The 24,462-nt window shown below is 43.9% G+C and overlaps 1 protein-coding gene across 1 annotated transcript in view; it reads left to right on the forward strand.

Moving 5' to 3' along the window:
* The window catches only part of ITGB4 (integrin subunit beta 4), a 67,877-nt gene that overhangs the window by 19,527 nt on the left and 23,888 nt on the right, over nt 1–24,462 (forward strand). Inside the window, exons 4-22 of the mRNA XM_079965874.1 lie at nt 1,215–1,316; nt 2,486–2,690; nt 3,380–3,476; nt 4,083–4,254; nt 5,471–5,734; nt 8,698–8,787; nt 9,103–9,225; nt 11,038–11,205; nt 11,416–11,492; nt 12,648–12,859; nt 14,266–14,369; nt 16,308–16,406; nt 17,938–18,070; nt 19,652–19,774; nt 20,673–20,779; nt 21,301–21,334; nt 22,985–23,170; nt 23,819–23,922; nt 24,160–24,218. Of these exons, the coding sequence (XP_079822000.1) occupies nt 1,215–1,316; nt 2,486–2,690; nt 3,380–3,476; nt 4,083–4,254; nt 5,471–5,734; nt 8,698–8,787; nt 9,103–9,225; nt 11,038–11,205; nt 11,416–11,492; nt 12,648–12,859; nt 14,266–14,369; nt 16,308–16,406; nt 17,938–18,070; nt 19,652–19,774; nt 20,673–20,779; nt 21,301–21,334; nt 22,985–23,170; nt 23,819–23,922; nt 24,160–24,218 (2,459 nt within the window). The remainder of the gene's footprint in view (nt 1–1,214; nt 1,317–2,485; nt 2,691–3,379; nt 3,477–4,082; nt 4,255–5,470; nt 5,735–8,697; nt 8,788–9,102; nt 9,226–11,037; nt 11,206–11,415; nt 11,493–12,647; nt 12,860–14,265; nt 14,370–16,307; nt 16,407–17,937; nt 18,071–19,651; nt 19,775–20,672; nt 20,780–21,300; nt 21,335–22,984; nt 23,171–23,818; nt 23,923–24,159; nt 24,219–24,462) is intronic.

Raw genomic sequence — 24,462 nt, forward strand, 5'->3', positions numbered from 1 at the left:
CATACACATCTCAAAGCTCCAAATTTCACCTGAGTTTGGGCCACAATCTCACAGCCTCCAGTGCTGCATTCCTGGGCAATATCAACCCTGATTACACAGGTGATGTGTGTTGAGCCTCTACTCTTATGGCCCTGCCTACTCTTATGTACCTGTATGCCTTTGGATGGGTATGCATAATGTTTAGTTTCACCCCTCTCACTTCTAAATAGATTATTGCTCTACACACTCTAAGGAGTCCTTGACATGTGCATGCTTATCATTTGATAACTACAACATCAAGTACTAATTTGTATGTGTGTATGAGCAAACGGAAGTTTCATATCACTTCAAACACAATTCTCTTCTGTGGGCTAAATTCGCACATTAAGGCTGCAATCATAACCACTTTACCTGAGAGTAAGCCTTATCAGATTCAGAGGGACTTATTTCTGAGTACACATGATTTTGGATTACAGTCTAAACTGCTAGTCTACAGGGCTACATTGCAGGGCTAGTTCACACAATGTGTGCAAATTACTTGAGTGTAGACTTCCCCAGTGTCCAGCATCCCCAGCCAGCAGGATCAAGGGTTAAGGTTGATGTGGATTGTCTTCCAATCCAGGTTGGAGAAGGCTGATTAGTGCCTCAGTGATTGGTAGCGGAATTGCGCCCCCCCTCCCATTTAAAAGCACTGTGTGAGAGAGATGATGTGAACTTTCCAGTTCTGATGTTTCAGGTTGTAGCCAGGTGGTATGTTAGTGTCATATAGAGTAAGGATGGAGAGGAAGAACTTGGATTTACAATCATACCTTGCATCTCAAACACCTTGGCTCCTGAACAAATCTGCTCCCGGTCGATCGAAACCTGGAAGTGAGTGTTCCGGTTTTCAAACAATTTTCGGAAGCCAAACACCTGGCGCAGCTTCCACAGCTTCCAATTGGCTGCAGGAGGCTCCTGCAGTCAATCAGAAGCCGCGCCTTTGTTTCCAAAGGGTTCCGGGAATCTAACGGACTCCCAGAACGCATTCTGTTCGAGAACCAAGGTACGACTGTACTCTCTTCACACTGTTGCAAACCTACCTCTCTTAAGTTGCAGTTACAGGTAGACGTAGGAATTTCTCATGGGACCACCACATTCTACCCTCAGTCTAACATGGAGGCAGATAGTAAGGTAAATGCTTAAAAATAGAGAATATCATGTATTTTCTAAATGTGTGTGTCATTCTTTTGCCCTAGAACTTCAAAGAGTCCCGCTGTGATTTCAAAGACAACCTATTAAGATACGGCTGCAGTCAGACCAGCATAGTCTTCATGGAAGGAGAGATGCTAACAAAATCAGTGAGTGGAGAGGAAGTCATGTAAAGATGGGATTTGTTGTTGTTGTTTAGTGGTTTAGTTGTGTCCGACTCTTCGTGACCCCATGGCCAGGCACTCCTGTCTTCCACTGCCTCTTGCAGTTTGGTCAAACTCATGCTGGTAGCTTCAAGAACACTGTCCAACCATCTCATCCTCTGTCGTCCCCTTCTCCTTGTGCCCTCCATCTTTCCCAACATCAGGGTCTTTTCCAGGGAGTCTTCTCTTCTCATGAGGTGGCCAAAGTATTGGAGCCTCAGCTTCAGGATCTGCCCTTCCAGTAAGCACTCAGGGCTGATTTCCTTCAGAATGGATAGATTTGATCTTCTTGTAGTCCCTGGGACTCTCAAGAGTCTCCTCCAGCACCATAATTCAAAAGCATCAATTCTTTGGCGATCAGCCTTCTTTATGGTCCAGCTCTCACTTCCATACATCACTATTGGGAAAACCATAGCTTTAACTATACGGACCTTTGTCGGCAAGGTGATGGGCTACAGACATAATAAAACAATTCCACACACCTGAATCACTGTCTAGAATTGCCAAAAGCCGAGTTTGCTTGGACAGCCTCCCTAGCTTCTTTTTCTAAGTCAATAGGCTTAAGGGGAGGGTTACATAATTGGTCCAGACACCTTGTACATACATATAAATGACGTTTCTGTACACTCTGGCTTCCATCACGGTGTTCTGTTGCACCAGAAGCAATTTAGTCATGCTGGCCACATGACCCGGAAAGATGTCTGTGGACAGACGCCGGCTCCCTAAACCTGAAACAAAATGAGTGCCGTACCTCATAGTCACCTTTGCCTGGACTTAACCATCCAGGGGTTCTTTACCTTTACCTTTTTTACATATAGGGTAAAAGGTAAAGGTAAAGGCACCCCTGACCATTAGGTCCAGTTGTGGCCGACTCTGGGGTTGCGGCACTCATCTCGCTTTATTGGCCGAGGGAGCCAGTGTACAGCTTCTGGGTCATGTGGCCAGCATGACTAAGCCGCTTCTGGTGAACCAGAGCAGCACACGGAAGCATTGTAAATTTAGTTAATCTCTTATTTGTCATGAATCAGCTCTCTCCCTCTCTGATCTCTTGTTAAAATGAAAAATGCAACATGACTGCTAAATCTTCTGAGGATTACTGGTGTCTCCTCTTCCAGGAATTTAAGATTGATACATCTCTGAAGAAAACACAAGTATCCCCGCAGAACATAGCAATGAAGTTGAGAGCTGGTGAGGAAGCTACCTTTGACGTGGATGTGTTTGAGCCCAGTGAATCTCCTGTGGACCTCTACATTCTCATGGACTTTTCCTATTCCATGCGTGATGACTTGGACAACCTTAAAACAATGGGCCAACAACTGGGTGAGAATTAAAAACTTAAAAGCTGTGGGAAACAGCGGACTGCAGCGTCATAGTGCACTTGGCAAAAGACAGGGCTGGCCCTACCTTTAGGCTGAATGAGGCAACCATCTCAGGCAGCAGATCCTGAGGAGTGGGGCATCCTTTTCCCTTTGTTGGAGGACAAAGGTGTGGCCAAACAAGCTCTTTTGAAGCCCCAAACTAGCCTGCTGCCCTCACGTGGTGTGGTGTAGTGGTTAAGAGCGGTAGTCTCGTAATCTGGGGAACCGGGTTCGCGTCTCCGCTCCTCCACATGCAGCTGCTGGGTGACCTTGGGCCAGTCACACTTCTCTGAAGTCTCTCAGCCCCACTCACCTCACAGAGTGTTTGTTGTGGGGGAGGAAGGGAAAGGAGAATGTTAGCCGCTTTGAGACTCCTTAAAGGGAGTGAAAGGTGGGATATCAAATCCAAACTCTTCTTCTTCTTCTTCTTCATGTGCAATGGAAGTGTATTATGTAATTGGACTACATTGTGGGAAAGTATGTTTCAAGCAGAGGACTAAGGCTGCAATTCTAACCCACTTACCTGGGAGCAACCTCCATCTAATTCAACAGGATTTATTTCTGAGCAGACATGGTTAGGATTGCAGCTTTAATCTAGGTGTGCCAGGACATCTTCACTTACTTGCTCCTTTCCCACTTTCTTCCTGCCAGCAAATTTTTTGACTCAGCTAACCAGTGATTATACTATTGGCTTTGGCAAGTTTGTGGATAAAGTTTCAGCCCCACAGACAGATATGAGGCCTGAGAGGTAAGTGAAGGTGATGCACCCAGGGGATATATTTGTGAATTAACTATTTAGGATCCATAGCTGCCTTCTTTGTTGTTTTTAGTGGGTGGGTGTGAAAGATATAAAGTGAATAAGCCTTGTAGCTTAAGCTAGCCTGTTTCTAATACCTGTGACTATGCCCCTTCTCCAAACTGTGCTGTCCTACTTCTTCATATCCATTCATGACTGAATCTTGTGTATGTCAGTTGACTGACTCATGATGAATATCTGTTTTTAATATGTGTTCTTTCATTTTTAAACTTATTTTGCAAAACAGTTGTGCACCCCAAATATAAATGGGGGGATTACATTTATATCCCATCTTTCCTCCAAAACGGAGGATCTGCATCTGATGAAATCAACTTATGCCTAAGAACATTTTGGTCACAACTCATTTGTTAATCTTTATTTTGTTTTTATTTTTTTGCTGTTTCAGATCACAACACATGACTGTTCTTCTATAATTAAGTTTATTAAACTGTATGGCAGATGACTGAGGTCTTTCCCTACAAGATACAGAGGAGGTGTTTCTGATATCAACTTGCTGGTAGTTGATTATAAAGTCTTTGCTATTCTTTTTACATTCAGACTCCGTGAGCCTTGGACTGGTGCTGACCCACCCTTCTCCTTTAAGAATGTCATCCGCCTAACCCATGATATCAATAAATTCAGCCAAGAGTTAATGATGGAGCAAATATCAGGGAACTTGGATGCCCCAGAAGGTGGATTTGATGCCATATTACAAACAGCTGTTTGCAAGGTGAGCCAAGAGGTGGTTGAAGAAGGCATAGATAGATAAAGCAATTAACTGAGTGTAAGATGGATATGGGCCTTCTTAGCCCCTCATCTAGCTGTGAGATCAGTGAGAATATTTAGGCCAAAGCTTTGCTTTAATTATCAGCACATGGTAAAGCTTGTGTCTTGCTAGAACCAAAACTTATAAAAATTAGACTGATGAAGTAGCCATGAGGTCAACTTGTAGACTCTTTTTCCAGGATAGAGAATGCAGACTGAATAAGTCCCTTCCAGGTGTAACAGATATCAGGTTACACACCTGGGATTCTAGGTGTAATTTTCTGGAAATGTTTTGAAGATACAATTTAAAAAATGATTAATTATTGCTTAACAATGATAATTATTAAATAATTGTAAATAATAATACTTGTTAGTAAATAATTACTATTGAATTGTTACTTTAGTGTAAATGGTGTTTTAATTATGTACTATGGTTATTGTTTTTCAACTGCCATTCTGTTGTAAACCACGTTAAGTACAAACTTGTGAGAAATGTGCTGCATGCATAAAGATGGAGATAATGGTTTGATTAGCAGCTGAAAGACATATGAAGGTTAAAAATACAGTGGTACCTCGAGTTAAGTACTTAATTCATTCCGGAGGTCCGTTCTTAACCTGAAGCACCACTTTAGCTAATGGGGCCTCCTGCTGCTGTCGCGCCGCCGGAGCACGATTTCTGTTCTCATCCTGGAGCAAAGTTCTTAACCCGAGGTACTATTTCTGGGTTAGCAGAGTCTGTAACCTGAAGCATATGTAACCTGAAGCATATGTAACCTGAGGTACCACTGTAAATAAATACCAGAAGTGCCTTAGAATGGAAGCAGAACACATGGTGAATTCAGGGAGCTATACCTTGTCAATAGTTAAGAGATAAGAGCTGAGGCGACAAGATAAGAGAGAAGTGACCAGACACTGTCAACATCAGCACAAAAACAATTGATGAAGTTTCCAAACCTCTCAGCTAACCTTGGAGTAGTCTGCAGTTGGAAGTGACACCCAGTGGCTGCAAGCTTTATTGATGTAGCTAGAGAAGGGGTTGCCACAGAAACTTCTGCCATGGTGTGAATGGCCACAGCACTCTCCTCAAACTGTTTCTGAGGAACCTTCTTAATCTCTCTGAGTAAATTAAATCCCACCACAATGTTGAATCTACACCCTTTTGTTTTTCTCTTTGCCCACAGGACCAGATTGGCTGGCGGGAAGACAGCACTCACCTCCTGGTGTTCTCCACTGAGTCCGCCTTCCATTATGAAGCTGACGGTGCCAATGTCCTTGCAGGAATTATGAGGAGGAATGATGGATACTGCCACCTGAACAGGACAGGGAGTTACACCTTTGACACAAAGCAGGATTACCCCTCCGTACCCGCACTTGTGAAACTGCTGAGGCAGAGCAACATCATCCCCATATTTGCTGTCACCAACCACTCTTATGATTACTATGAGGTAAAAGTGACAGTGGGCAGACAGTGGGTGTTGGGTGCTTGGATGGCGTCAGAGGAGAGGTGTGTTTTTAAGCCACTGGCAGTTGACACTGGCCATCATTGCCTGCAGACAGTGACCTTACAAGGAAGCCAGTTTAGCCATTTACTGCTGGACAAAAAACTCTGCTCTCCTCCTCCAGCAGCAAAAGGGCTACATGATCTGACTAGGGAAAGGAGGCAACCAGTCATTGTTGTTTGGGAAATACACTTTGAAAGTTATCCAAGAATGCCTCAGCAGATGAGCTTTTCTCATTTTTTTCAGCATCTCCTTAGTTTCCACATTGAAGTGGAGATATTGTGGGTTTTCACTGTCTTCTCTAGTATATGTCCAAATGTGCTTCTAGTGTTTTCTTTCATATGTTCCTCATCCTAGAAATGTTACTTTGCTGTTCACTTTCTTCTTTGTGAAACACTACAATATATTCCCATAGGAATATATGGGTAATGTGACTCAGCGCACAGGTGTAGGAATCAGATTACCTTCAGTTACTGCATATTTTCTCACCCAACAACTTGGTAACAGCAGAAACAAGAACATAGCCTATTTCAAAGCAGCTGTGCAATCTATTTTTGTAATCCAGTGGGGACACCCAGTGGTTAGTTGGATAATCCCAGTCAGGAATAATAGAATCATAGAGTTGGAAGAGACCACAAGGGCCATCGAGTCCAACCCCCTGCCAAGCAATAAGACCGGGATATCTTTTGTTTCACACAACAGATTTCCATCCGCAAATGGACCAAGCTACATATTACTCCCAAGAAATCCATGACTGATTATCTGATAAGTTTTTTTTTTGAAGAATATAGAACAAGCCCTGCTGGATCAGATCTAAGGTCCATCTTAGCTAGCATAAGGTTACCAGACTTCCCCATTTCCTGGGGACAGTCCCCAGATTTACAAATCAGTCCCCATACAAAATCCATTGAAGTTGAAAAGTGTCCCTGGATTCATTGAAAAAAATCTGGTAACCTTAAGCTAGCATCATGTTTCCTTCAGTGATCAGCCAGATGTTTCCAGGAAGCTAACCTGCAGGGCAAAAAGACAGTAGAGCAGGTATGGAGAACATTTTCTTCTCCCATAAGTTTCTCCTCCCAGAAGTTCCTAAACTATAACTCCATGATCCCTATCCATTGGCCATGATTGCTAGGGCTGATGGGAATTATAGGTCAGCAACATCTGGAGGGGCTTTACGTTTCCCCACCACCACATCAGAGTGAACAAATGCTTTACAGTGGTACCTCGGGTTAAGTACTTAATTCGTTCCGGAGGTCCGTACTTAACCTGAAACTGTTCTTAACCTGAAGCACCACTTTAGCTAATGGGGCTTCCTGCTGCTGCCGCACCACTGGAGCACGATTTCTCTTCTCATCCTGAAGCAAAGTTCTTAACCTGAAGCACTATTTCTGGGTTAGCAGAGTCTGTAACCTGAAGCGTATGTAACCTGAAGCATATGTAACCTGAAGCGTATGTAACCTGAAGCATATGTAACCTGAGGTACCACTGTATCTTAAATCTAAGTCCTAGAAGGATAGGGGTTTGAGGGCCAAACTAGACATGTCAACTTTGCAAAGGAAATTAACTTGCATGCCGATTGTTATGAAAATAGCAGTCTTGGGGAAGGCTATGAGGATGGAGAGGGGAGGATTTAAATATTTCTCATCCTGCCATGATCCTGGCAAAAATAGCCTCTCCAAAGCTGCTATTTTCATTTCAAAGCAAGTTCCCATTGGTCCCACTGAAATGCACATTGCAGTTTCCGAGAGACGGTTTTGAGAATTGTGGCAAAAACAGAAAGAGTTAAACTTTCCCTTTCTCCCCAGCCTCCATGGTCTTGAGGCTGCTCAGGCTCCTCCTCAGCTACAGTTTCCGTAATAAAAAGCAGGTACATTAATTGCATTTATGCAATTAACATCACAGTTAGCTTGGCCCTAAGAATATTTTTTTCTCTATCCACTTTCTCTATGCCTTGGATAATTTAAATATTTTTAAATTAAAGATGCACAGAGAATGAGGGTATTTTAATTCCTTCCTTCCAGGCCATGTTCCCAGTCTAAAGCCCCTGCTAAGCTGCTATTTGTTCCATGGGGGAAATTTCAGATGTGTGATACAGATTTGTGAGGGTGTTGGGCAGGGAATAGGGTCTAATGTCCCAGCCTTCACACCACTTTCCTAATTAAATTAGCACATGCACATACTGCTGTGTGTCTCTTTAAAATGGGAGAGCAGTCCTGGATCCTCATGGCATACTGTGTGCTTTGGCCCTAAGATTCTCAACCTTCATTGGACTTCACTGAGTGTTGACTTGACCTACTGGCATGAGGCTCCCCAGGATAATTGCTAAGATGCTGCAGCTAAAAGAGTGCATTGGCCTGTGTGGGTAGCATATTCAGTTGGTGTTATGACAATTGCACTGGCTGCCTACTAGCTTTCATGCTCGTTTCACGGTACTGGTGTTGACTGATAAAGCCTTTCATGGTCTATCCCAAACAACTAGCCTCTGCCCACAAAGCCCCTTCTCTCCACCTGTTCATTAATATCAGCTAGGGAGGCCATTAATAAGAATGGCCTTTTTGAGACAGGTTAGAATGGGGACAGGACAGAACCATCCCTTCACAACAAGAGGTTTTGCTACTGTCTTTGAAATGCACATTCCATTGTAGAGACCCAACCCAGTGAAAATTAACCATAACTACATCCTGTTGAAATCAATGGGAAAACACCACAGCTAATATTTGCTGTGTTGTTGTGACCTGTGTCTAGTGTTTCTCAGCAGCAAAAATTCAACTACAATAGTAAGATAAAGGTATATGCTCAGTTACTGTGTATAACAAGGTACTTAACTATGTTGCTTTCTCTGTTGTCTATTTAAGGTTGTAACAGAACTTAAATATTTAACTAATTCACTGCTTTTTCTTTTTTAATAGAAACTGCACACGTATTTCCCAATTTCTGAAATTGGGAGGCTGCAAGAAGATTCCTCTAATATTGTGGACTTGATTCGTACAGCTTACAATGTAAGAGGCAACATCAGGAATCTGTCTTATCTAGGAATGAAAAAGAAATTCAATTTTGTGTGCATTTTAATGAGAAGCTGCATAATTTTCACTTCTCAAATCAATATGTGAACCAAAACACAGCTAGCCTTTGACATTTGTACTTCACTGAATTTTGTGGTAACAATACGACTCAAGGAGCAAATTAATAGAGCCATCCTCTGTGGACATGTTTGGACGTTATAATGTGCAAATCCTATTATTATAATCTAGGGGGAACCTCTGAATTTGGTATGTTTCAGTTCTATTAATTTATTCCCTCCCTGCCTTTCCCAGCGTATTAGTTCCAAGATGGACATTCGAGCTTTTGGCACCCCAAAAGCCATGAAAACAGAAATAACATCTGAGATGTATGTAAAGACAGAGTCTGGTTCATTCAATATTGTCCGTGGTGAAGTGGTAAGGCTACCTCCGCTTTGTTTTTCTGTCTTCCTCATTCATTCACTCTTGACAGGGCCAGGGCCGGCCCAGCCATTAGCCTAGTGGTGAAGTGACAGCATTGGCACCAATTTTAAGCGTGATCTCCCCCAAAATTGACAAGAACTCACATGAAAGCCGTTCTGATGCCAGCACTGCTTCTCTGCCAGTAGCAGCAGTGGTAGGGTTGATAGAGCAGGTGTAAGGAGCAGCAAATATGGCAGTGTTGGTGGCGGCAGCAGCAGAGCATGGCAGCACTTCCTGTTTTGCCTCAAATGGCAAAATGCGATGCACCATCCCTGACCTGGGCATTCAGATGATGCCACTGAGTCCAATTATTTCCAGAAAAATGGAAGAGTAGAGCAGTCTCCATAGATACAAATGGCTTTAGAGCTACTAATTGTTTGTAAATGGTGGCGTTTTGACATGGATGAAACACATATTCAACACGTATTCATCATAAGTGGTTGCTGCCATTTTAGGACCCCATTTATGTGTGTTTTATTAAATCAAACTTTTAATTAGCACTAAAATACTTTCCTTTTTTTAAATAAAGAAGTATAGCTGTACAATGTTATAATGTCATGATGATATCTATCCATCCATCCCTTTCTGGTAACAATCATTAACCAGGTTGCTAAAAACGTGTTGTTGCTGGTGGTGCTGCTGCTTTGACAATCACTCCTAGCCAAGTAAGATTGTCTTCCATGAACACGGTCTTCACAGGGAGTCCATAAGTGACTGTGGAGGCCAATTCTGGATCCACACATCCTTCCACATTGGGGACATAGGTTTTCAGGTGTGAGTTGATAATGGTGAGGGTTTGCCAAATGTGCCTTCCTCTTAGCACGTTTCTCTCTTTCATCGTGAGTTTGAGTGTCTTCAAAGTCCACAACACCTTTGGTAAAGGCTGTTCTCCAGTTGGAGCGCTCACAGGCCACTGTTTCCCAGTTGTCAGTGTTTATACTTCATTTTTTAGATTTGCCTTGAGAGAGTCTTTAAACCTCTTTTGTTGACCACCAGCATTACGCTTTCCATTTTTAAGTTCAGAATAGAAATTGCATTATACTGTTATAGCACTGTAAGACAAGCAGCAGCAGCAACAACATAGCATGACTGTGTTAAGAGTTATTCCTCCATTTCAGAAAAAAAGGCAGGAAAGTGTTTTACTGCTAATAAAAAAGATTGATTTTGAAAACAGGGTTAAAGAAAAAGGCACTCACCACAAGCTGCCCTGGTTTCCCTCTGGGGGAAGGGCAGGATATAAACTGAATGAATGAATAGCGAATGTGTGTTGCTGACCTTCAAATGGGCTACGTCACACCCGGTAGGATGGGCAGGACAAAGTAAGACTCACACAGAAGCGCAATACTCCTACTAGTGTGGAAAGTCAATTGCAATTCATTTTTAGTTCAGAACTTGAGAGCGATGATTAGGTAGCACCATCTGGAAGCAGCCATTAACAATAACTGTTCAGGACAGGAAGAGCAGGGCCCCATATCCCAGACCACCACCACATCGTGTAGGTTTTCTGGTTGTATATCCCACCCAGCTACTTATACATGGGTATAAGTATATGCTGCCAGCCAGTGTGGTGCAGCATCGGGAACATACACTTCTTATCAATCTCGGAAGCAAGTTAGCAATATCCGTTTCCTTGTTTCTACGTGTTCAGTCTTGTGCCTAGCCATTCATCTTCCAGGTTGCTGTCTTTCTTGTCTCTCTCTCTTTGGATCTCTCTTTCTCTCTTTGGATCAGTCCAGCAAATGAACAGGACTTCTCTCTTCCATCTAGGGCAGATTCAAAGTACGTGTGAAAGCTCATGAGCAAGTGGGTGACAAACACGTCTGCAGTCTCCCAGAGAAAGATCGGGATGGCGTTTTCCACATTAAGCCCTCCTCTTTCGGTAACAACGTGGAGGTAGCAGCCTCAGTCATTTGCGACGCCTGCCCCTGTGAACTGGTACTTCTTTGTTCTTCTCTTTGGTTGTCCTACCCCAAGAATGGCTCTAGATATTAATGTTATAGGAAGCCTGACTCTTGAATGAGCTCTTTAGGTTTGCATATAGAAGCAAAACTCGAGGCTACCATTATTTATTCTCTAAAGGACACGTGACTAAATCTGATCCCCTAGAATAAAGTTCAGTAACATCTCTTCTCTTGTACTTTGCAGCAACAGGAAGTCCTATCACCTAGGTGCAATTTCAGGGGGAACTTCGCCTGTGGAGAGTGTGTTTGCAATGCAGGCTGGTAAATACCTCGTCCTTATTTTTTATTAAGTGGGGTGTGTGTTTTCTATTTCCTTCAGCAGAAAATATCAGTTGATTGATTGATTTGTGCCCTGCCCTTCCTCCAATCTGGAACACAGTGCAGCTTCAAATAACAAGCGTAAGGACAACTGTGTAAAATAAAACACAGAAACATCAGATATCAATAAAAAGCAGCAGTGCAGCAGCAATAAATAAATAAAAATTCTGTGGGACCAGCAACCTAACCCAAACAATTCATCCTCCAAACTACTGGACAATAAACTACTGGTTTATTGTTGTTTTATAAATCTTGGTTAATGATAACCATGGTTCAACGTTACATGTAAACCTACACAGTATGATCACTGCTTATTGCACACAGAAACCTGATTGACTGATTATGTGGTAATTGGTGCTTTAGGAATATCCTGTTCAGGAAACCACTTCAAAATAATTTGCTTATTGATAATGTTCACATTTTTCTATTTATTATACTATGTTTCTGGATAATACTCCCACTTTTAGTATTAAACTTTAGTAGAGTGGGTCCCGTCCCCCCCATGCATGCCCTGGGAGTCTGAAAAGGGAGCAGTATAGGGTAGGAGAGGTTCCCTACTGATGTTAGACACCCACACCCCACTTAGTTGTAAAATGTTGAGTTTCTGAATAACCTACTACCCCCAAACTCCAGCAATCTAGCAAGGGACGTGGTTATCACGTGCAACCTTGCTTCTGCTGCTGGGAGTATCCCTGGGAGCAGAGGGCAACACAAGTAGCCCTCCCTTTCCCTCCCCTGTGAAGCAGGCACAGGGAGAGAGAGAAAATCAGACTCGAAAACTGTGTGCCCAAATCCCACCTCTCAGGCATCACTTTCCTGTTGGACTCAGGCTGTCTGCTTTTCTCTGAGCCACAATTTCACCTCTCAGTAGTCACTTCATGGCAAATAAAGGTTGAGCTGTGGCCAATTATTATCATTTCTCCACACCATGCCTTCTAAGCACCATGCACCAAAGTTCAAACACAAAGACAGGACCCTGTCCCCCTTGCAGTCACACAGTCTCTACATCTTGTCCATTGGGGTCCTTTCAGCTCTCCAAGATGTCAGACCTTCGAGGCCCTTCTCAGTCTTTGTCTTGACTTCCTTTCTCCATGACAGGCGAGGAGCTACGTGTAACTGCTCTACCACCTCCTCTACTGACGATGCGGCCTGCGTACGACCAGGAGATACAGAGCCCTGCTCAGGGCAAGGTGAATGCCTCTGTGGGCAATGCGAGTGCTATTCTGAAGGTCGGACCCAGCGTTTTGAAGGCCGCTTTTGTGAATTTGACAATTTGCAGTGTCCCCGCAGTTCCGGATTCCTCTGCAACGGTGAGTGAGGCCTTCTGGAGCAGTGACCAGGCTTCAGGTCTGCCCTCAGGTAGTTACAACTTTCTGCTGCAGGCTAAGGCTACACACCTGAATCCATTTACCTGAGAGTAAGCTCCCTTGAATCCGATAGGCCTTAGCAGGCACAGTTAGTATTGCACCGTAAACGGTCGTTCTCAGATGCTTGTGAAATCACACCACCACTAGATCATAGATTATAGAGGATTCACTATTGTGTTAATGACTGAATAGAAGAGCCTCCCGAAACCTATTGCCCCAGTTATAAAGTGTTATAGTGTTTGAGTTTTTCTGCAGGCTATCACACCTTCCTCATATTCTTTGCCTTTGAATCCCCCTAGGCTTGTACAGCTAATGCCAAGAAAAGCCTTTAGTGGTTGGTCATAGATCTGTCATCTTCTCTTTGAAAGCCTCTAAAGGGCATCAGTTACACTCTCAAGTGAAGGGAAAACAAAAGGTGTTTTCGTGATCCATTTCCGTACAGATTATCCAAGCGACAGAGTGGGCAAAATACTGTGTTTTAAACAGATTCCCTGCATTCACTGTGTCAGGCTGCAGCCAAGGTCAGGTTGATGTTGACCTGAGCATTATTGGTTTCCTAAAAACTATGTCTGAATGCCAAGTACTCTGCAGTTAAGTCCCAAGTATGTGTGGTTAGGACTGCAGTGTGAACAGAAACATACTACAGATTCTCTGGCTCACCTTTCCCTTTCCAGTACTTGGCCTTTCTTATTGCAGCAAACAAGACCATGTTGTTGTCTTTGTGCATCAACCTTTATAAAATGTTGGAGGCATACTCGATGAATCCATCAAGTAGAAAACACAGTAGCTTAACATTCCCCATTTCTTTGTCTTGATTATAGTCATTTAAAGCTTCTGAATGGTTTGCACTTCTACCACATTTGGATAAAGACACCCTTAAACGCTTCACGACACAGATTTTCTCTACCCCTGTTGTATATACATCTTCCATGGCCTTGTTATATAACTGTTTTTCAACAGTACTCACTTAATGACTGACCCAAAATTGTGATCCTTCAATAGATAAAAATGTTAGGACTTCCTCCAAAATTTCACATTACTGTACTGTACAGACCTTTATTTGACGTCAACATTTGTTTCCACCTTATAATGCTCCTGCAGCCAAAGCGTGAAATGATATTGTATTTATTGCAATACATTTTATTGTTTTCTTCTTATTCATAATTTTTAAAAGCACAAAATATCTAAGATACAAAAAACAACAACACAACAACAAACCCCCAAAAGCTCCTGACATAACTATGGGCATTGTGGCGCTTTGCCAAAGATGTGAATCTTGAGCTATATCAGCCATGTAAATGTAGGCTGAGTTCTATGAAACCCTATCCTTGTTTCCTTCCTCTATGCAGATCGGGGGCGCTGCTACATGGGTCAGTGTGCATGTGAAAGTGGTTGGGAAGGCCCTGGCTGTGAATGTCCCACAAGCAATGAGACCTGTATCTCCAGCAGTGGGGTAAGTTATTCCCCTCCCCCTGCCCTTCTTAGAAAGATAAACAAGGGGGATATGAAGCTGTATTCCTTCATGTACAACAGCCTGAAGATCAGAGAGAGTTCTGTTTAAATAGACGGCTGGGTGACTTCAAAGTTGATGTAGCAGGCCTCATTCTTTGCATTTGGATGTTCCCAAAGTCAAGTCCTCACTTCTCCAGGCTCTCGGGAAAGTTCTTTCCGAGACCCTGGGCAAGGTGTTGCCAGTCAGAGTAGACAATAATGGACTTGAGCTGGTAGACTGATTAATGGATTTAAGGCATCTTCAGAGAGGGGGTAGGACACAGAAAACTCCCTTATGCTGAGTCAGACTGTCAGGGAACTGCCATCAGCTCAGAGGCAAGAGGTGGAAGGGCAGTTGGATTACAGGGAGCCTCCAAAGATCGTGAGAAGCAGCACTGCAGCGCTCAGAGGATGCAAGGGAGAGCCACAGCACCGAGCAGGAGCAAAGCGGGGGGGGGGAGGAGGAGGCAGGTCCCCCTTTGCCCACGCCCTCTCTGCGCAGTAGGTTTACGCTCAGAGAGGGGAGGCGTAGGATGGGGGTCAAGATACTACTCTGCTGGGGAAAGTTTAAGGACTACCCACTCCCAGATTCTGCTAGTGACTGAGCAAGACATGGAATTGAAACGGCCTGCACTGTGAATGTTTTTGCACCAATAATAAAGCCTTTGAAAAGACCAGTGGGGGTCTTGTCTGTTCACTCTCGAGCAACCACGCCGGCATACATAACACAGACCTAGGACTTTCTGCATGCAAAGCAGATGCTCTACCACTGAACTATGACCTTCCTGGGATGAAGTGGTGTTTTGTTTTGTTTTTTGCTCAGCATTATGCTGTATAGAAGAGACAGCAGAAAAGTTTAGCCACAAGTGTCCAGACTTTCGATAACCCGGTTTACTCACAGAACAGCCACCTTCTGTGGCTTGGCTTGTTCGCCAAACTCCCAGGGTATTGTATCTACCCAGCAAAACTGCATGAAATTGCACCATTCAGTTGCCTCTTTGCATCCACCCTCCATCTGCTGATTTGCCCACTACTCTACTTTTGTGCTCTGAGAACTGTGGGAACTCGACTAATAAGGGAGAAGTAAGGCACAGGTATAGCTTATTTTGTCAGTTTTTGCAGCAGTTGTTAAGCTGGAGATAGTGTTCAGAATATGTAACCTGTTTGTTTTACACACATGAGGAATACGAAGGCATTTTATTCCAAACTCTTATCTGCTCTCTTCAGTAATCTAGGCCACCATGTAGCTATTATGAATTGTTTGCTTAAGTCCACCTTCTTCCCAAGATACAGACCCTATTACCATTAAAAGGTAAAGGTAAAGGTACCCCTGCCCGTACGGGCCAGTCTTGACAGACTCTGGGGTTGTGCGCCCATCTCACTTAAGAGACCAGGGGCCAGCGCTGTCCAGAGACACTTCCGGGTCACGTGGCCAGCGTGACATCGCTGCTCTGGCGAGCCAGAGCCGCACACGGAAACGCCGTTTACCTTCCCGCTGGTAAGCGGTCCCTATTTATCTACTTGCACCCGGAGGTGCTTTCGAACTGCTAGGTTGGCAGGCGCTGGGACTGAGCAGCGGGAGCGCACCCCGCCGCAGGGATTCGAACCGCCGACCTTTCGATCGGCAAGCCCTAGGCGCTGAGGCTTTAACCCACAGCGCCACCTGTGTCCCATCTATTACCATTAGCACGCTTTTCAAAATCCTTACCAACTCTTAAGAGATGTAAAGAAAGAGCCCTCTGATTATCCAAAGGGTTCTTTCCCCCATGTTTAACTTTCCTCTTGGCTGCGGGGGGGAAAATATCCTCAACTGAATTTGTGTAAGGTTTTGCCATTTCAGAATAGAAGATGATGTATCACCTGAAAATGAATTTTCAGTACTTGCCCTTGTCTCTTACAGATTCTTTGTAATGGGCGCGGGAGATGTGAATGCGGCAGATGCATCTGTAGTAACCCTACCCTCTACATTGAACCCACCTGCGAAACCAGTTATGCCCTGGTAAGCTCTTAGATGAAGCCAGTGACTTTAGGGGGTCAGCATGCTTAGAGTGTTATATATCCGATGACTAGGACGTTGGGTCGATTCTTATGCTATATTTGAAAGATTATTCTTTGTGCTTTTAAAACTCTTTAAAACCACATTTACTCTTCCTTATACCTCTTTTGCACTCCCTTGCTCCCGCTTTCCCCTGTTAATATGAACTTCCCCGGCAGCCCTTACTTATGATGTCTCCATTACAAGCCAGACCAAGCAAAAGATGGGCACACTCTATCTACAACAGCAAATTTCTCTCTCTTTTTCTACTTTTTATTTATGACCTCTATTTGTCAAATATGCACAAGAGGCATAAGGAAGAGTAAATGTGGTTTTAAAGAGTTTTCAATTTTATACATTTCAATAATTTTACAATCATTTTAACATTTTGAAATTCGACTTCCTTCCCCCTCTTCCTGCGTTTTTTAAAAAATATTTTCCTCATATTCCAAATTAACTGAACTTAATCATTTATTTATCTACCTTAAATGTATTCAGTTTAAACATTTTTTCATGTATATACCGTTTATACACATATATACAGTATATACGTGGTACCTCGGGTTACATATGCTTCAGGTTACATATGCTTCAGGTTACAGACTCCACTAACCCAGAAATAGTCCTTCAGGTTAAGAACTTTGCTTCAGGATGAGAACAGAAATCGTGCTCCAGCGGCGCGGCGGCAGCAGGAAGCCCCATTAGCTAAAGTGGTGCTTCAGGTTAAGAACAGTTTCAGGTTAAGTACGGACCTCCGGAACGAATTAAGTACTTAACCTGAGGTACCACTGTACAATCATACCTTGGCTGACGAACACCTTAGCAGTCAAACCTTTTGCCTCCCAAATACTGCAACCCTGGAAGTGAGTGTTGCGGTTTGCAAACGTTCTTTTGGAAGCCAAACGTCCAGCGGGGCTTCCACGGCTTCCGATTGGCTGCAGGAAGCTCCTGCAGCCAATGAGAAGCCGCACCTTGGAAGTTGAACAGATTTCCAGAACAGATTCCATTCGGCTTTCAAGGTATGACTGTACTCTTATAAAACTGCAGGTTATTACAACAATCCTACCAATGTTCTTATCTGTTTACAGTTTATATGTAAATTTTCAATAAGCCATTTCCATTCTTTTATAAAAAAAGTTTGTTATCTTGATTTCTTATTTTTCTGGTAAGTTTTGCCATTTCTGCGTATTCCATTATTTTTTGCATCCATTCTTCTTTCGTCGGGACTGCAACAGGGAATTTTTTGATTATTTATTTGCCGCAGTAACAGCTTCTTTCACAAGAGAGTTCTCTGCAACTCACAGCACAGTGATTAACCTAGCCCTATGTGTCTTATGTATTACATGCAACAACTTGTTCCTTCTCTCCTCCGATGAGATAAGTGTATGTATTGCTTTCAAGCACTCTTCTGAAAGTCAAATGTTCCACCTCTGCTGGTCTTTCACTCTGTCTCTTCAATACTTCTATAGACTGATGTCCTCTCTCTGGTGAACAGGGCTACCGACATGTGTGTGGAGAAGATGTCCGAACCTGTGTTCAGTGCCAGGCTTGGGGGACTGGAGAGAAGAAGGGAAAGAAATGTGAAAACTGCCGTTACAAGATCCGAGTAGTGGATGAACTAGAACAAGGTACCATGATTTCCTTGATGTTCAGCTGTAGGCCAAAGAGCATGAGTGGTCAACTTGTGGCTGTCCATATGTTCCTGGACTCCAACTCCCATCCTTCCTGGCCATAAGGTTTGCTGGCTGGGGTTGATGGGAGCTGGAGTCCAGCAACAACTGGAGGGCCACAGATTCCCTATCACTGGCACAGATAGCAGTCCTCCTATTACAGTGCTTGGTGGAAACAAAATTGTGTTCAGTGTAAGAGGTAGCGAACATTAGAGGCATGCACTCCAACAGTCCCAAAGACTTTCACTGTTTTTGGTTACCTTCTCAGGCAAAACCACTGTCCCTATTTTGGCCTTTGGGGGATTTATTTTTTAAAATGTTGTTAGTGTAAATGGCTAGAGCGGACATACTTCAGGGGTTCAGCTCCCCTGCACCAGAATCTTTAGAAGTAAAATTTCCTGTGTGTGTATGTGCATCTCAAATGCATGTACATTTAGATGCATGTGCACGAACACTGCAACACCAGGCAATGGACAGCCTGCTACTTCACACACTGCAAGTATATTTTGAATCATTAAAACATATTATCAGGCAATTATATTTTTTTGAATATATAATTTTCTTAACCAAAAAGCAGTTGCCATTCTGTCTTTTAAAGCAGTAGAAGGCAGGCTATTGCAGAGCAAATTAATACAGTGCAAAATAGACAAACTAAAGGCTATGGCATTACAGGTGAGGCTGAGAGCTTAGGAAGTGGTCTTTGGTATGAGACAAATAGGGGCATTTCCCCATATTACCATCCATTAAATTTCTACAGAGTATGAAACCGTAGCCTTAGAGCTGTGTTGTGTTCATCACAGGGAAATTGCATGATGGCTTAATATAATGACCATCGCACATCAGCTGTCCTGAACAGAGCTTCCTTATCAACTGAACCCACTACTTATTTCAGGAGACATATTGATCAGTGTTCACCAGCTTGTGTATTGCTGACTCTTGCAGAAGCAACTGTGGGCCATTTCATCGCAAATGTAGTAGAGTAACCATGGAATGAGCACAGGACCATGCAGCACCACACACTAGTTGGGCCTCCTTCTGCCCCATCTTGCACTCACATCTAAACATGGAAAACACGCTTGCATCACTACCTATGTATGAATAATACACATTATGCTTCCTTCACCTATTTTCAAAGGATAAATGTGTACACAGTTGCACATCGGGGTGTACACACGTTCACCATATTAAGATGGTTCATCAAATCAAGTGTGTGTCTTGGTTCCAAGGGAATAGCCTTCAGTTCATACAGTTCACCAATAGCGTGAACAGGCAAACCTTAACCGTAGAGAACGGTTGCCTTGTTAAAGACAGCGTGCACTGTATCACATTTCTGACTAAGCTACTGCCTTCTGGACAGTAGGACCTCAGCCTGCTGTTTCTCACTGCCCCAAAGACTGGTGTAAGAGTTCAATAAAGCCCTGCCTGACGTGGCTCGCAAAGTCTTCAGAACTTTGCTCCTGTGTTGGTGGCAACAAAGACAATCTCAGGAATGTTGAAGATGTTTTGGTAGCATTTTATAAATTTTCTTTGTCTCTGCAGAGGAAGATCTAAATACAATTTGTTCGTACCAAGATGAAGAGGATGACTGCAGGTACCACTACCGCATGGAAGAGGATTCCAACCCAGAGCTTAATGGCACCATTATTGTGCAAAGGAAGAAAGGTAAGTAATGATGTTCTAGGGAGAGATGCAAGACTGAGGCAGCTCTTTTCTCTCTTTCCAGAATCGTAGTCAGAGTTGTACACTTGCATAGTCTGAGATCTTCTGAGGCATGTTTTAAAAATGAAGGCTTAACTAACCCCATTATGCAGATTTCTAGACAAAGTCAAATCTGTGAAACTAATTTCTGATCATAACAGGATCTTCTGCTCCTTAGAAAGCTATCTTAGACATTTGGTCCATCTAACTTTACTGGCAGTGGGTCTCTGGGGTGTCAGACAGAAGTCTTTCCTGGCTCTTCCTGAAGATCCCAGATCCAGTGAACTTCTGCATGGGAAGTAGGAGCTCAATCACAGAGCTTAGAGCCTTCCCATCATCTTGCCCCCTCACCTGCAGAGACAGCCCTATACTTAGGTAAAATTAGGTGGCAGACACTGGAGAGAGGCAGTGAGATTCTGGAGGACATAGCTTTCTGCCTTCAAGCATGATGGAGGACGTTGCCTCTTCTTTGTTGTTGAAGTAAGATTCATTTGCCAGTCTAATTGGATTCTGTAAGTGGAATCAAGAGTGGCTGGGGGACAATATTATCCTCTGCCTCAGGCAGAAAGTTTCTTAGGCCAGCCCTGCCATAAGGAAGGGCCGTAAATGGGTGGTAGAGTATCTGCTTTGCATGCAGAAGTTCCGAAGGCAAATCCCTGGCACCACCAGGTAGGGTTGGGAGAGAGCCTCTGGGTAGGCAGTACTGAGCTAGATTGGCCAATGGTCTCGCTAGATTGGCCAATGGTCTCACTTGGTATAAGGCAGCTTCCTCTGTCCTTCCTCTGTTTTCCCTGCAGTGTCCAAATTCTGTTAGTTTCCCAGCTACCCCTGCCTAACCATGAAGGTTTTCCTGTTGTTACAGAGTGCCCATCAGGAAGCTTCCTTTGGCTTATCCCATTAGTAATTTTACTGATGCTCCTCCTGGGGCTGCTTCTTCTGCTGTGCTGGAAGTTCTGTGCTTGTTGCAAGGTAAGATCCAAGACTTCCACCCTGCAATGAGAAAGGGGAACTTCAGATGGAGTAATTGGTGGCGTGGGTGTGATCTAGCTAACCAAGGGTGGCGAATGAGAGAGAACTTGCCTAATGTAGAGTTCTGGGGAGTGAAGGCATGTGCCAGGCAAGAGTCTAGAGACGCCAGTGCAGATACAGTTCAGGATGCAGGAAATAAAGGCAGGTCAGGAAACAGTCAGGTTCCAGCAAGGCAGTGTCAGAACAGAGGGGAAGTTCAGGTAGAACAAGAAAAGCTGAGGGCCAAAGGACAACTAGGTAAGGAGCAGCCTGGATAGCTCTAAGTGGCACCTAGGCTGAAAATCAGACCAGGCAGGCTTGAATGTTGATGTGTAGCAAGCCCCATCCCTGATGAGTGGATCTTCTGGTCTCAACTACCCCGGGGAAGATGTTTGTCCTCCTACCCATAGTTTTGTTTTTCATCGTCACGTTCAAAAGAATTCCCTCTCCTAACTATTGCTGTTTTTCTTTTCGCCACTTAGGGTTGCCTGGCTCTGCTACCCTGTTGTGCACGAGGTACCTTCTTTTGAACTTATATGTGGTCTTTGGGGTGGGTGAAGCATTGCATGGGGACGAGGAGAGGAAGGCCTAGATAATGTAAGGTTGGCAGCTGAGTTAGCCACTTGTTTTATCTGCCCCTGAACACTGCTAGGCAACTGCTGTCTGTGGTCTTAAGGCAAGCAAGGATTTTCTAAGCCCGTTACCAGATGCCCTTTGGTTTTGGAGATGTGAAGTATCACTATCTGAAGCCTCACATCATCAAAGCACACACATGGCATTGAAACATGTGATTCCCTAGATAGTAAAAGATAATGCCTGAGGCAAAATTCTGAAGCCTGTCTTGTTAGGCTGAGCAGAGCCGTGACTACTACTGGAACTCTGATTACAGCATAGGTGTCAACTTTTCCCTTTTCTTGCGAGGAATCCTATTTGGAATAAGGGAATTTCCCTTTTAAAAAAGGGAAACGTTGGCAGCTATGGGTTACAGTGTCCTGGAACATGGCAGAGAAGCTTCTGTCACACAAGAAACTACATCAACAGTAACCTGAGTTTAAGCCATTTGTGTGCAAATTTATTAGCTTCTATTTTGGGGGCTTGCTCCACACTAATCTCTTAGCAGGTAAGCTTGTAGACTTTTCTTACTCTCAGTCATGTTCCATGATGGGCACAGGGGTGGGTAGGATGGGTTCTGCGTTCATTCCCTGGAAACCAAGCAGCCAGACATGACTGACATTTGTATCAGGAAAATATTGAAGTATATACTGTAGGGAACCAGGGTCAGTCAGAAGTGCTCTTTACCATGTACCCATATTACCACCCTGAGATCTACAGATGAAGGGTGGTATACATACATACATACATACATACATACATACATACATATGCAGTGTGTGTGTTTAAAAAAGTATCTCAGTACACCAAATGTTTAGTTTCTGGCATATATAATATGCGTAAAGGTAAAGATAAAGATAAAGGGACCCCTGACTGTTAGGTCCAGTCGTGAACGACTCTGGGGTTGCGGCGCTCATCTTGCTTTATTGGCTGAGGGAGACGGCATACAGCTTCCGGGTCATGTGGCCAGCATGACTAAGCTGCTTTTGGCGAACCAGAGCAGCGCACGGAAACGCCGTTTACCTTCCTGCTGGAGCGGTACCTATTTATCTACTTGCACTCTGACATGCTTTTAAACTGCTAGGTTGGCAGGAGCAGGGACCGAGCAACGGGAGCTCACCCCATTGCGGAGATTTGAACTGCCAGCCTTCTGATCGGCAAGCCCTAGGCTCGGTGGTTTAACCCACAGCGCCACCCGCGTCCTATAATATGGGTACATGCTAAAAATGTAACATGTGAATCAAACAAAAGGCATGGAAACAAGGACCATTGTTATTTGAGCATAGAGACCCACAGGTCAAAAGAGAGCAGGTGTTTGGCAGCAGTACACAATAATACAGCCTGCTGCCAGCAACCTGAATTCCATTTACCCAACTAGAAGCGGCTCTCATCTAGAAAAAAATCCTGGGGAAACCTTGCTAGGTAGGTAACAAGTTGTTTCTGCATTTGAAGTGAGGTCCTCTTATTCCGCTTACTCTTGTCCTTGGGAAAGATGTAAAGCTTGAACAGGGCCGTTGGCGTTTCTATGTTCTAACTCCCCTTCTTTCTCCGAAGGCCGCACTGTTGGTTTCAAGGAGGACCACTACCTGCTCAGAAAAAGCCTCATGACCTCGGACCACCTAGACACTCCCATGGTTCGCAGCGGCAACCTGAAAGGCAGAGACACAGTTCACTGGAAGATCAACAACAATGTGCATAAGGAAGGCTTCTCTTCCTTAGCTCTCAATCCCAAGGACCTGAGTAAGTGCCAGTTTTGCAAGGTGGAGAAGGGGCTAACTGGAGCCAAAGATGGGGGGGGGGGAGTGGTCCCTCTGTCCTCTCAGAATCTGATCCTAAGCTGATTCAAACATGCACATTCCTCTCACATGAATGCATGTGGGAAATTACTTCTTAGAACACTTCCCCATGTCGTAATCTCTCTCCAGTTAAGTAAGTTGTCTGTGTAGCTTGAAACCTTATCCCTGAGGGCTTGAAACCTCTTCCCTGCTGGCTTTCCACTTGAAATGGGATTTGACACTGGAGCTTCTTCAAACAAGGGGCATTCCCTCACCCCTGGATTTCTTTCTGAGATGATACAGCCAGACAAGAGAACAGTATCATCATGAGCAACTGTGCTGATAATTTATCTGTTAAGAGATCCCTAGGTCTCTCACGCAACTACAGTTGACTGATGGGAAGGAAACAGGATCACTATTAAATCAGATTATGTGTGTTTGACAGACATGTCCTAAATCAGATTCTAGCCTTTGATTTCAAAATTCAGCTAACCATAATAAAATGGCTCTACTGCTTCTGCCCAACCACCCACATTGCTACATCTCATGTCTCCATATGCATGCTATTTGCTGGTAGTGTTTCTTGCTGATTGATTTGTTTCCTTGAATCCAGTTCCATATGGAGTGTCTCTGAGACTCGCCCGCCTCTTCACCCAAAACCTTGCAAAACCAGAGAGCCGTGAGCATGAGCAACTGCAAAAGGATGTGGAGGAGAATGTAAGGAGCAGGAATAATGCTGCCTACTGGGTTTGCGACTGAGGAATGGGTGGGCAGGGGGAATACAATCAAGCCAATGCAAGCTTCCTTTTCTTGGCTTTGAGTTAAGAGACAGCATATGGTTGTTGTCTGCTCAACATAAGGAAATCAAGTGGAATTAACTAAACCCCTTAATCTGAACATTGGGATGAACACCAGGAAATCTGAGTTAGTGACACTCTCTCTTGCTCTTCACAGCTCAATGAGGTTTACAGGATTATCCCTGGTGCCCACAAATTTCAGCAGACAAAATTCAGGTGAGTTACGTTGGGAGGGGGCAACTGGCATGTAGAGAAGCAGTGAGATCTCTTCCAGTGGGTGCTCCTTTTAAAGATGAGAATGGGTAAAAAATGGCTGAACGTCTAGTGTGATTAAGTCTAGGGGGCATCCTTGGAAGAATATAGAGAATATAAAGTAGTGGGATTAGAATTCTTGTCCCATCAGCTTTCCCCAGGTCAGAGTGTGTATGAAGCTTGAAAGGCCAAACCAAAAAATCTATGT

The sequence above is a fragment of the Podarcis cretensis genome, assembly GCF_951804945.1.
Source record: "Podarcis cretensis genome assembly, chromosome: 2".
NCBI lineage: Eukaryota > Metazoa > Chordata > Lepidosauria > Squamata > Lacertidae > Podarcis > Podarcis cretensis.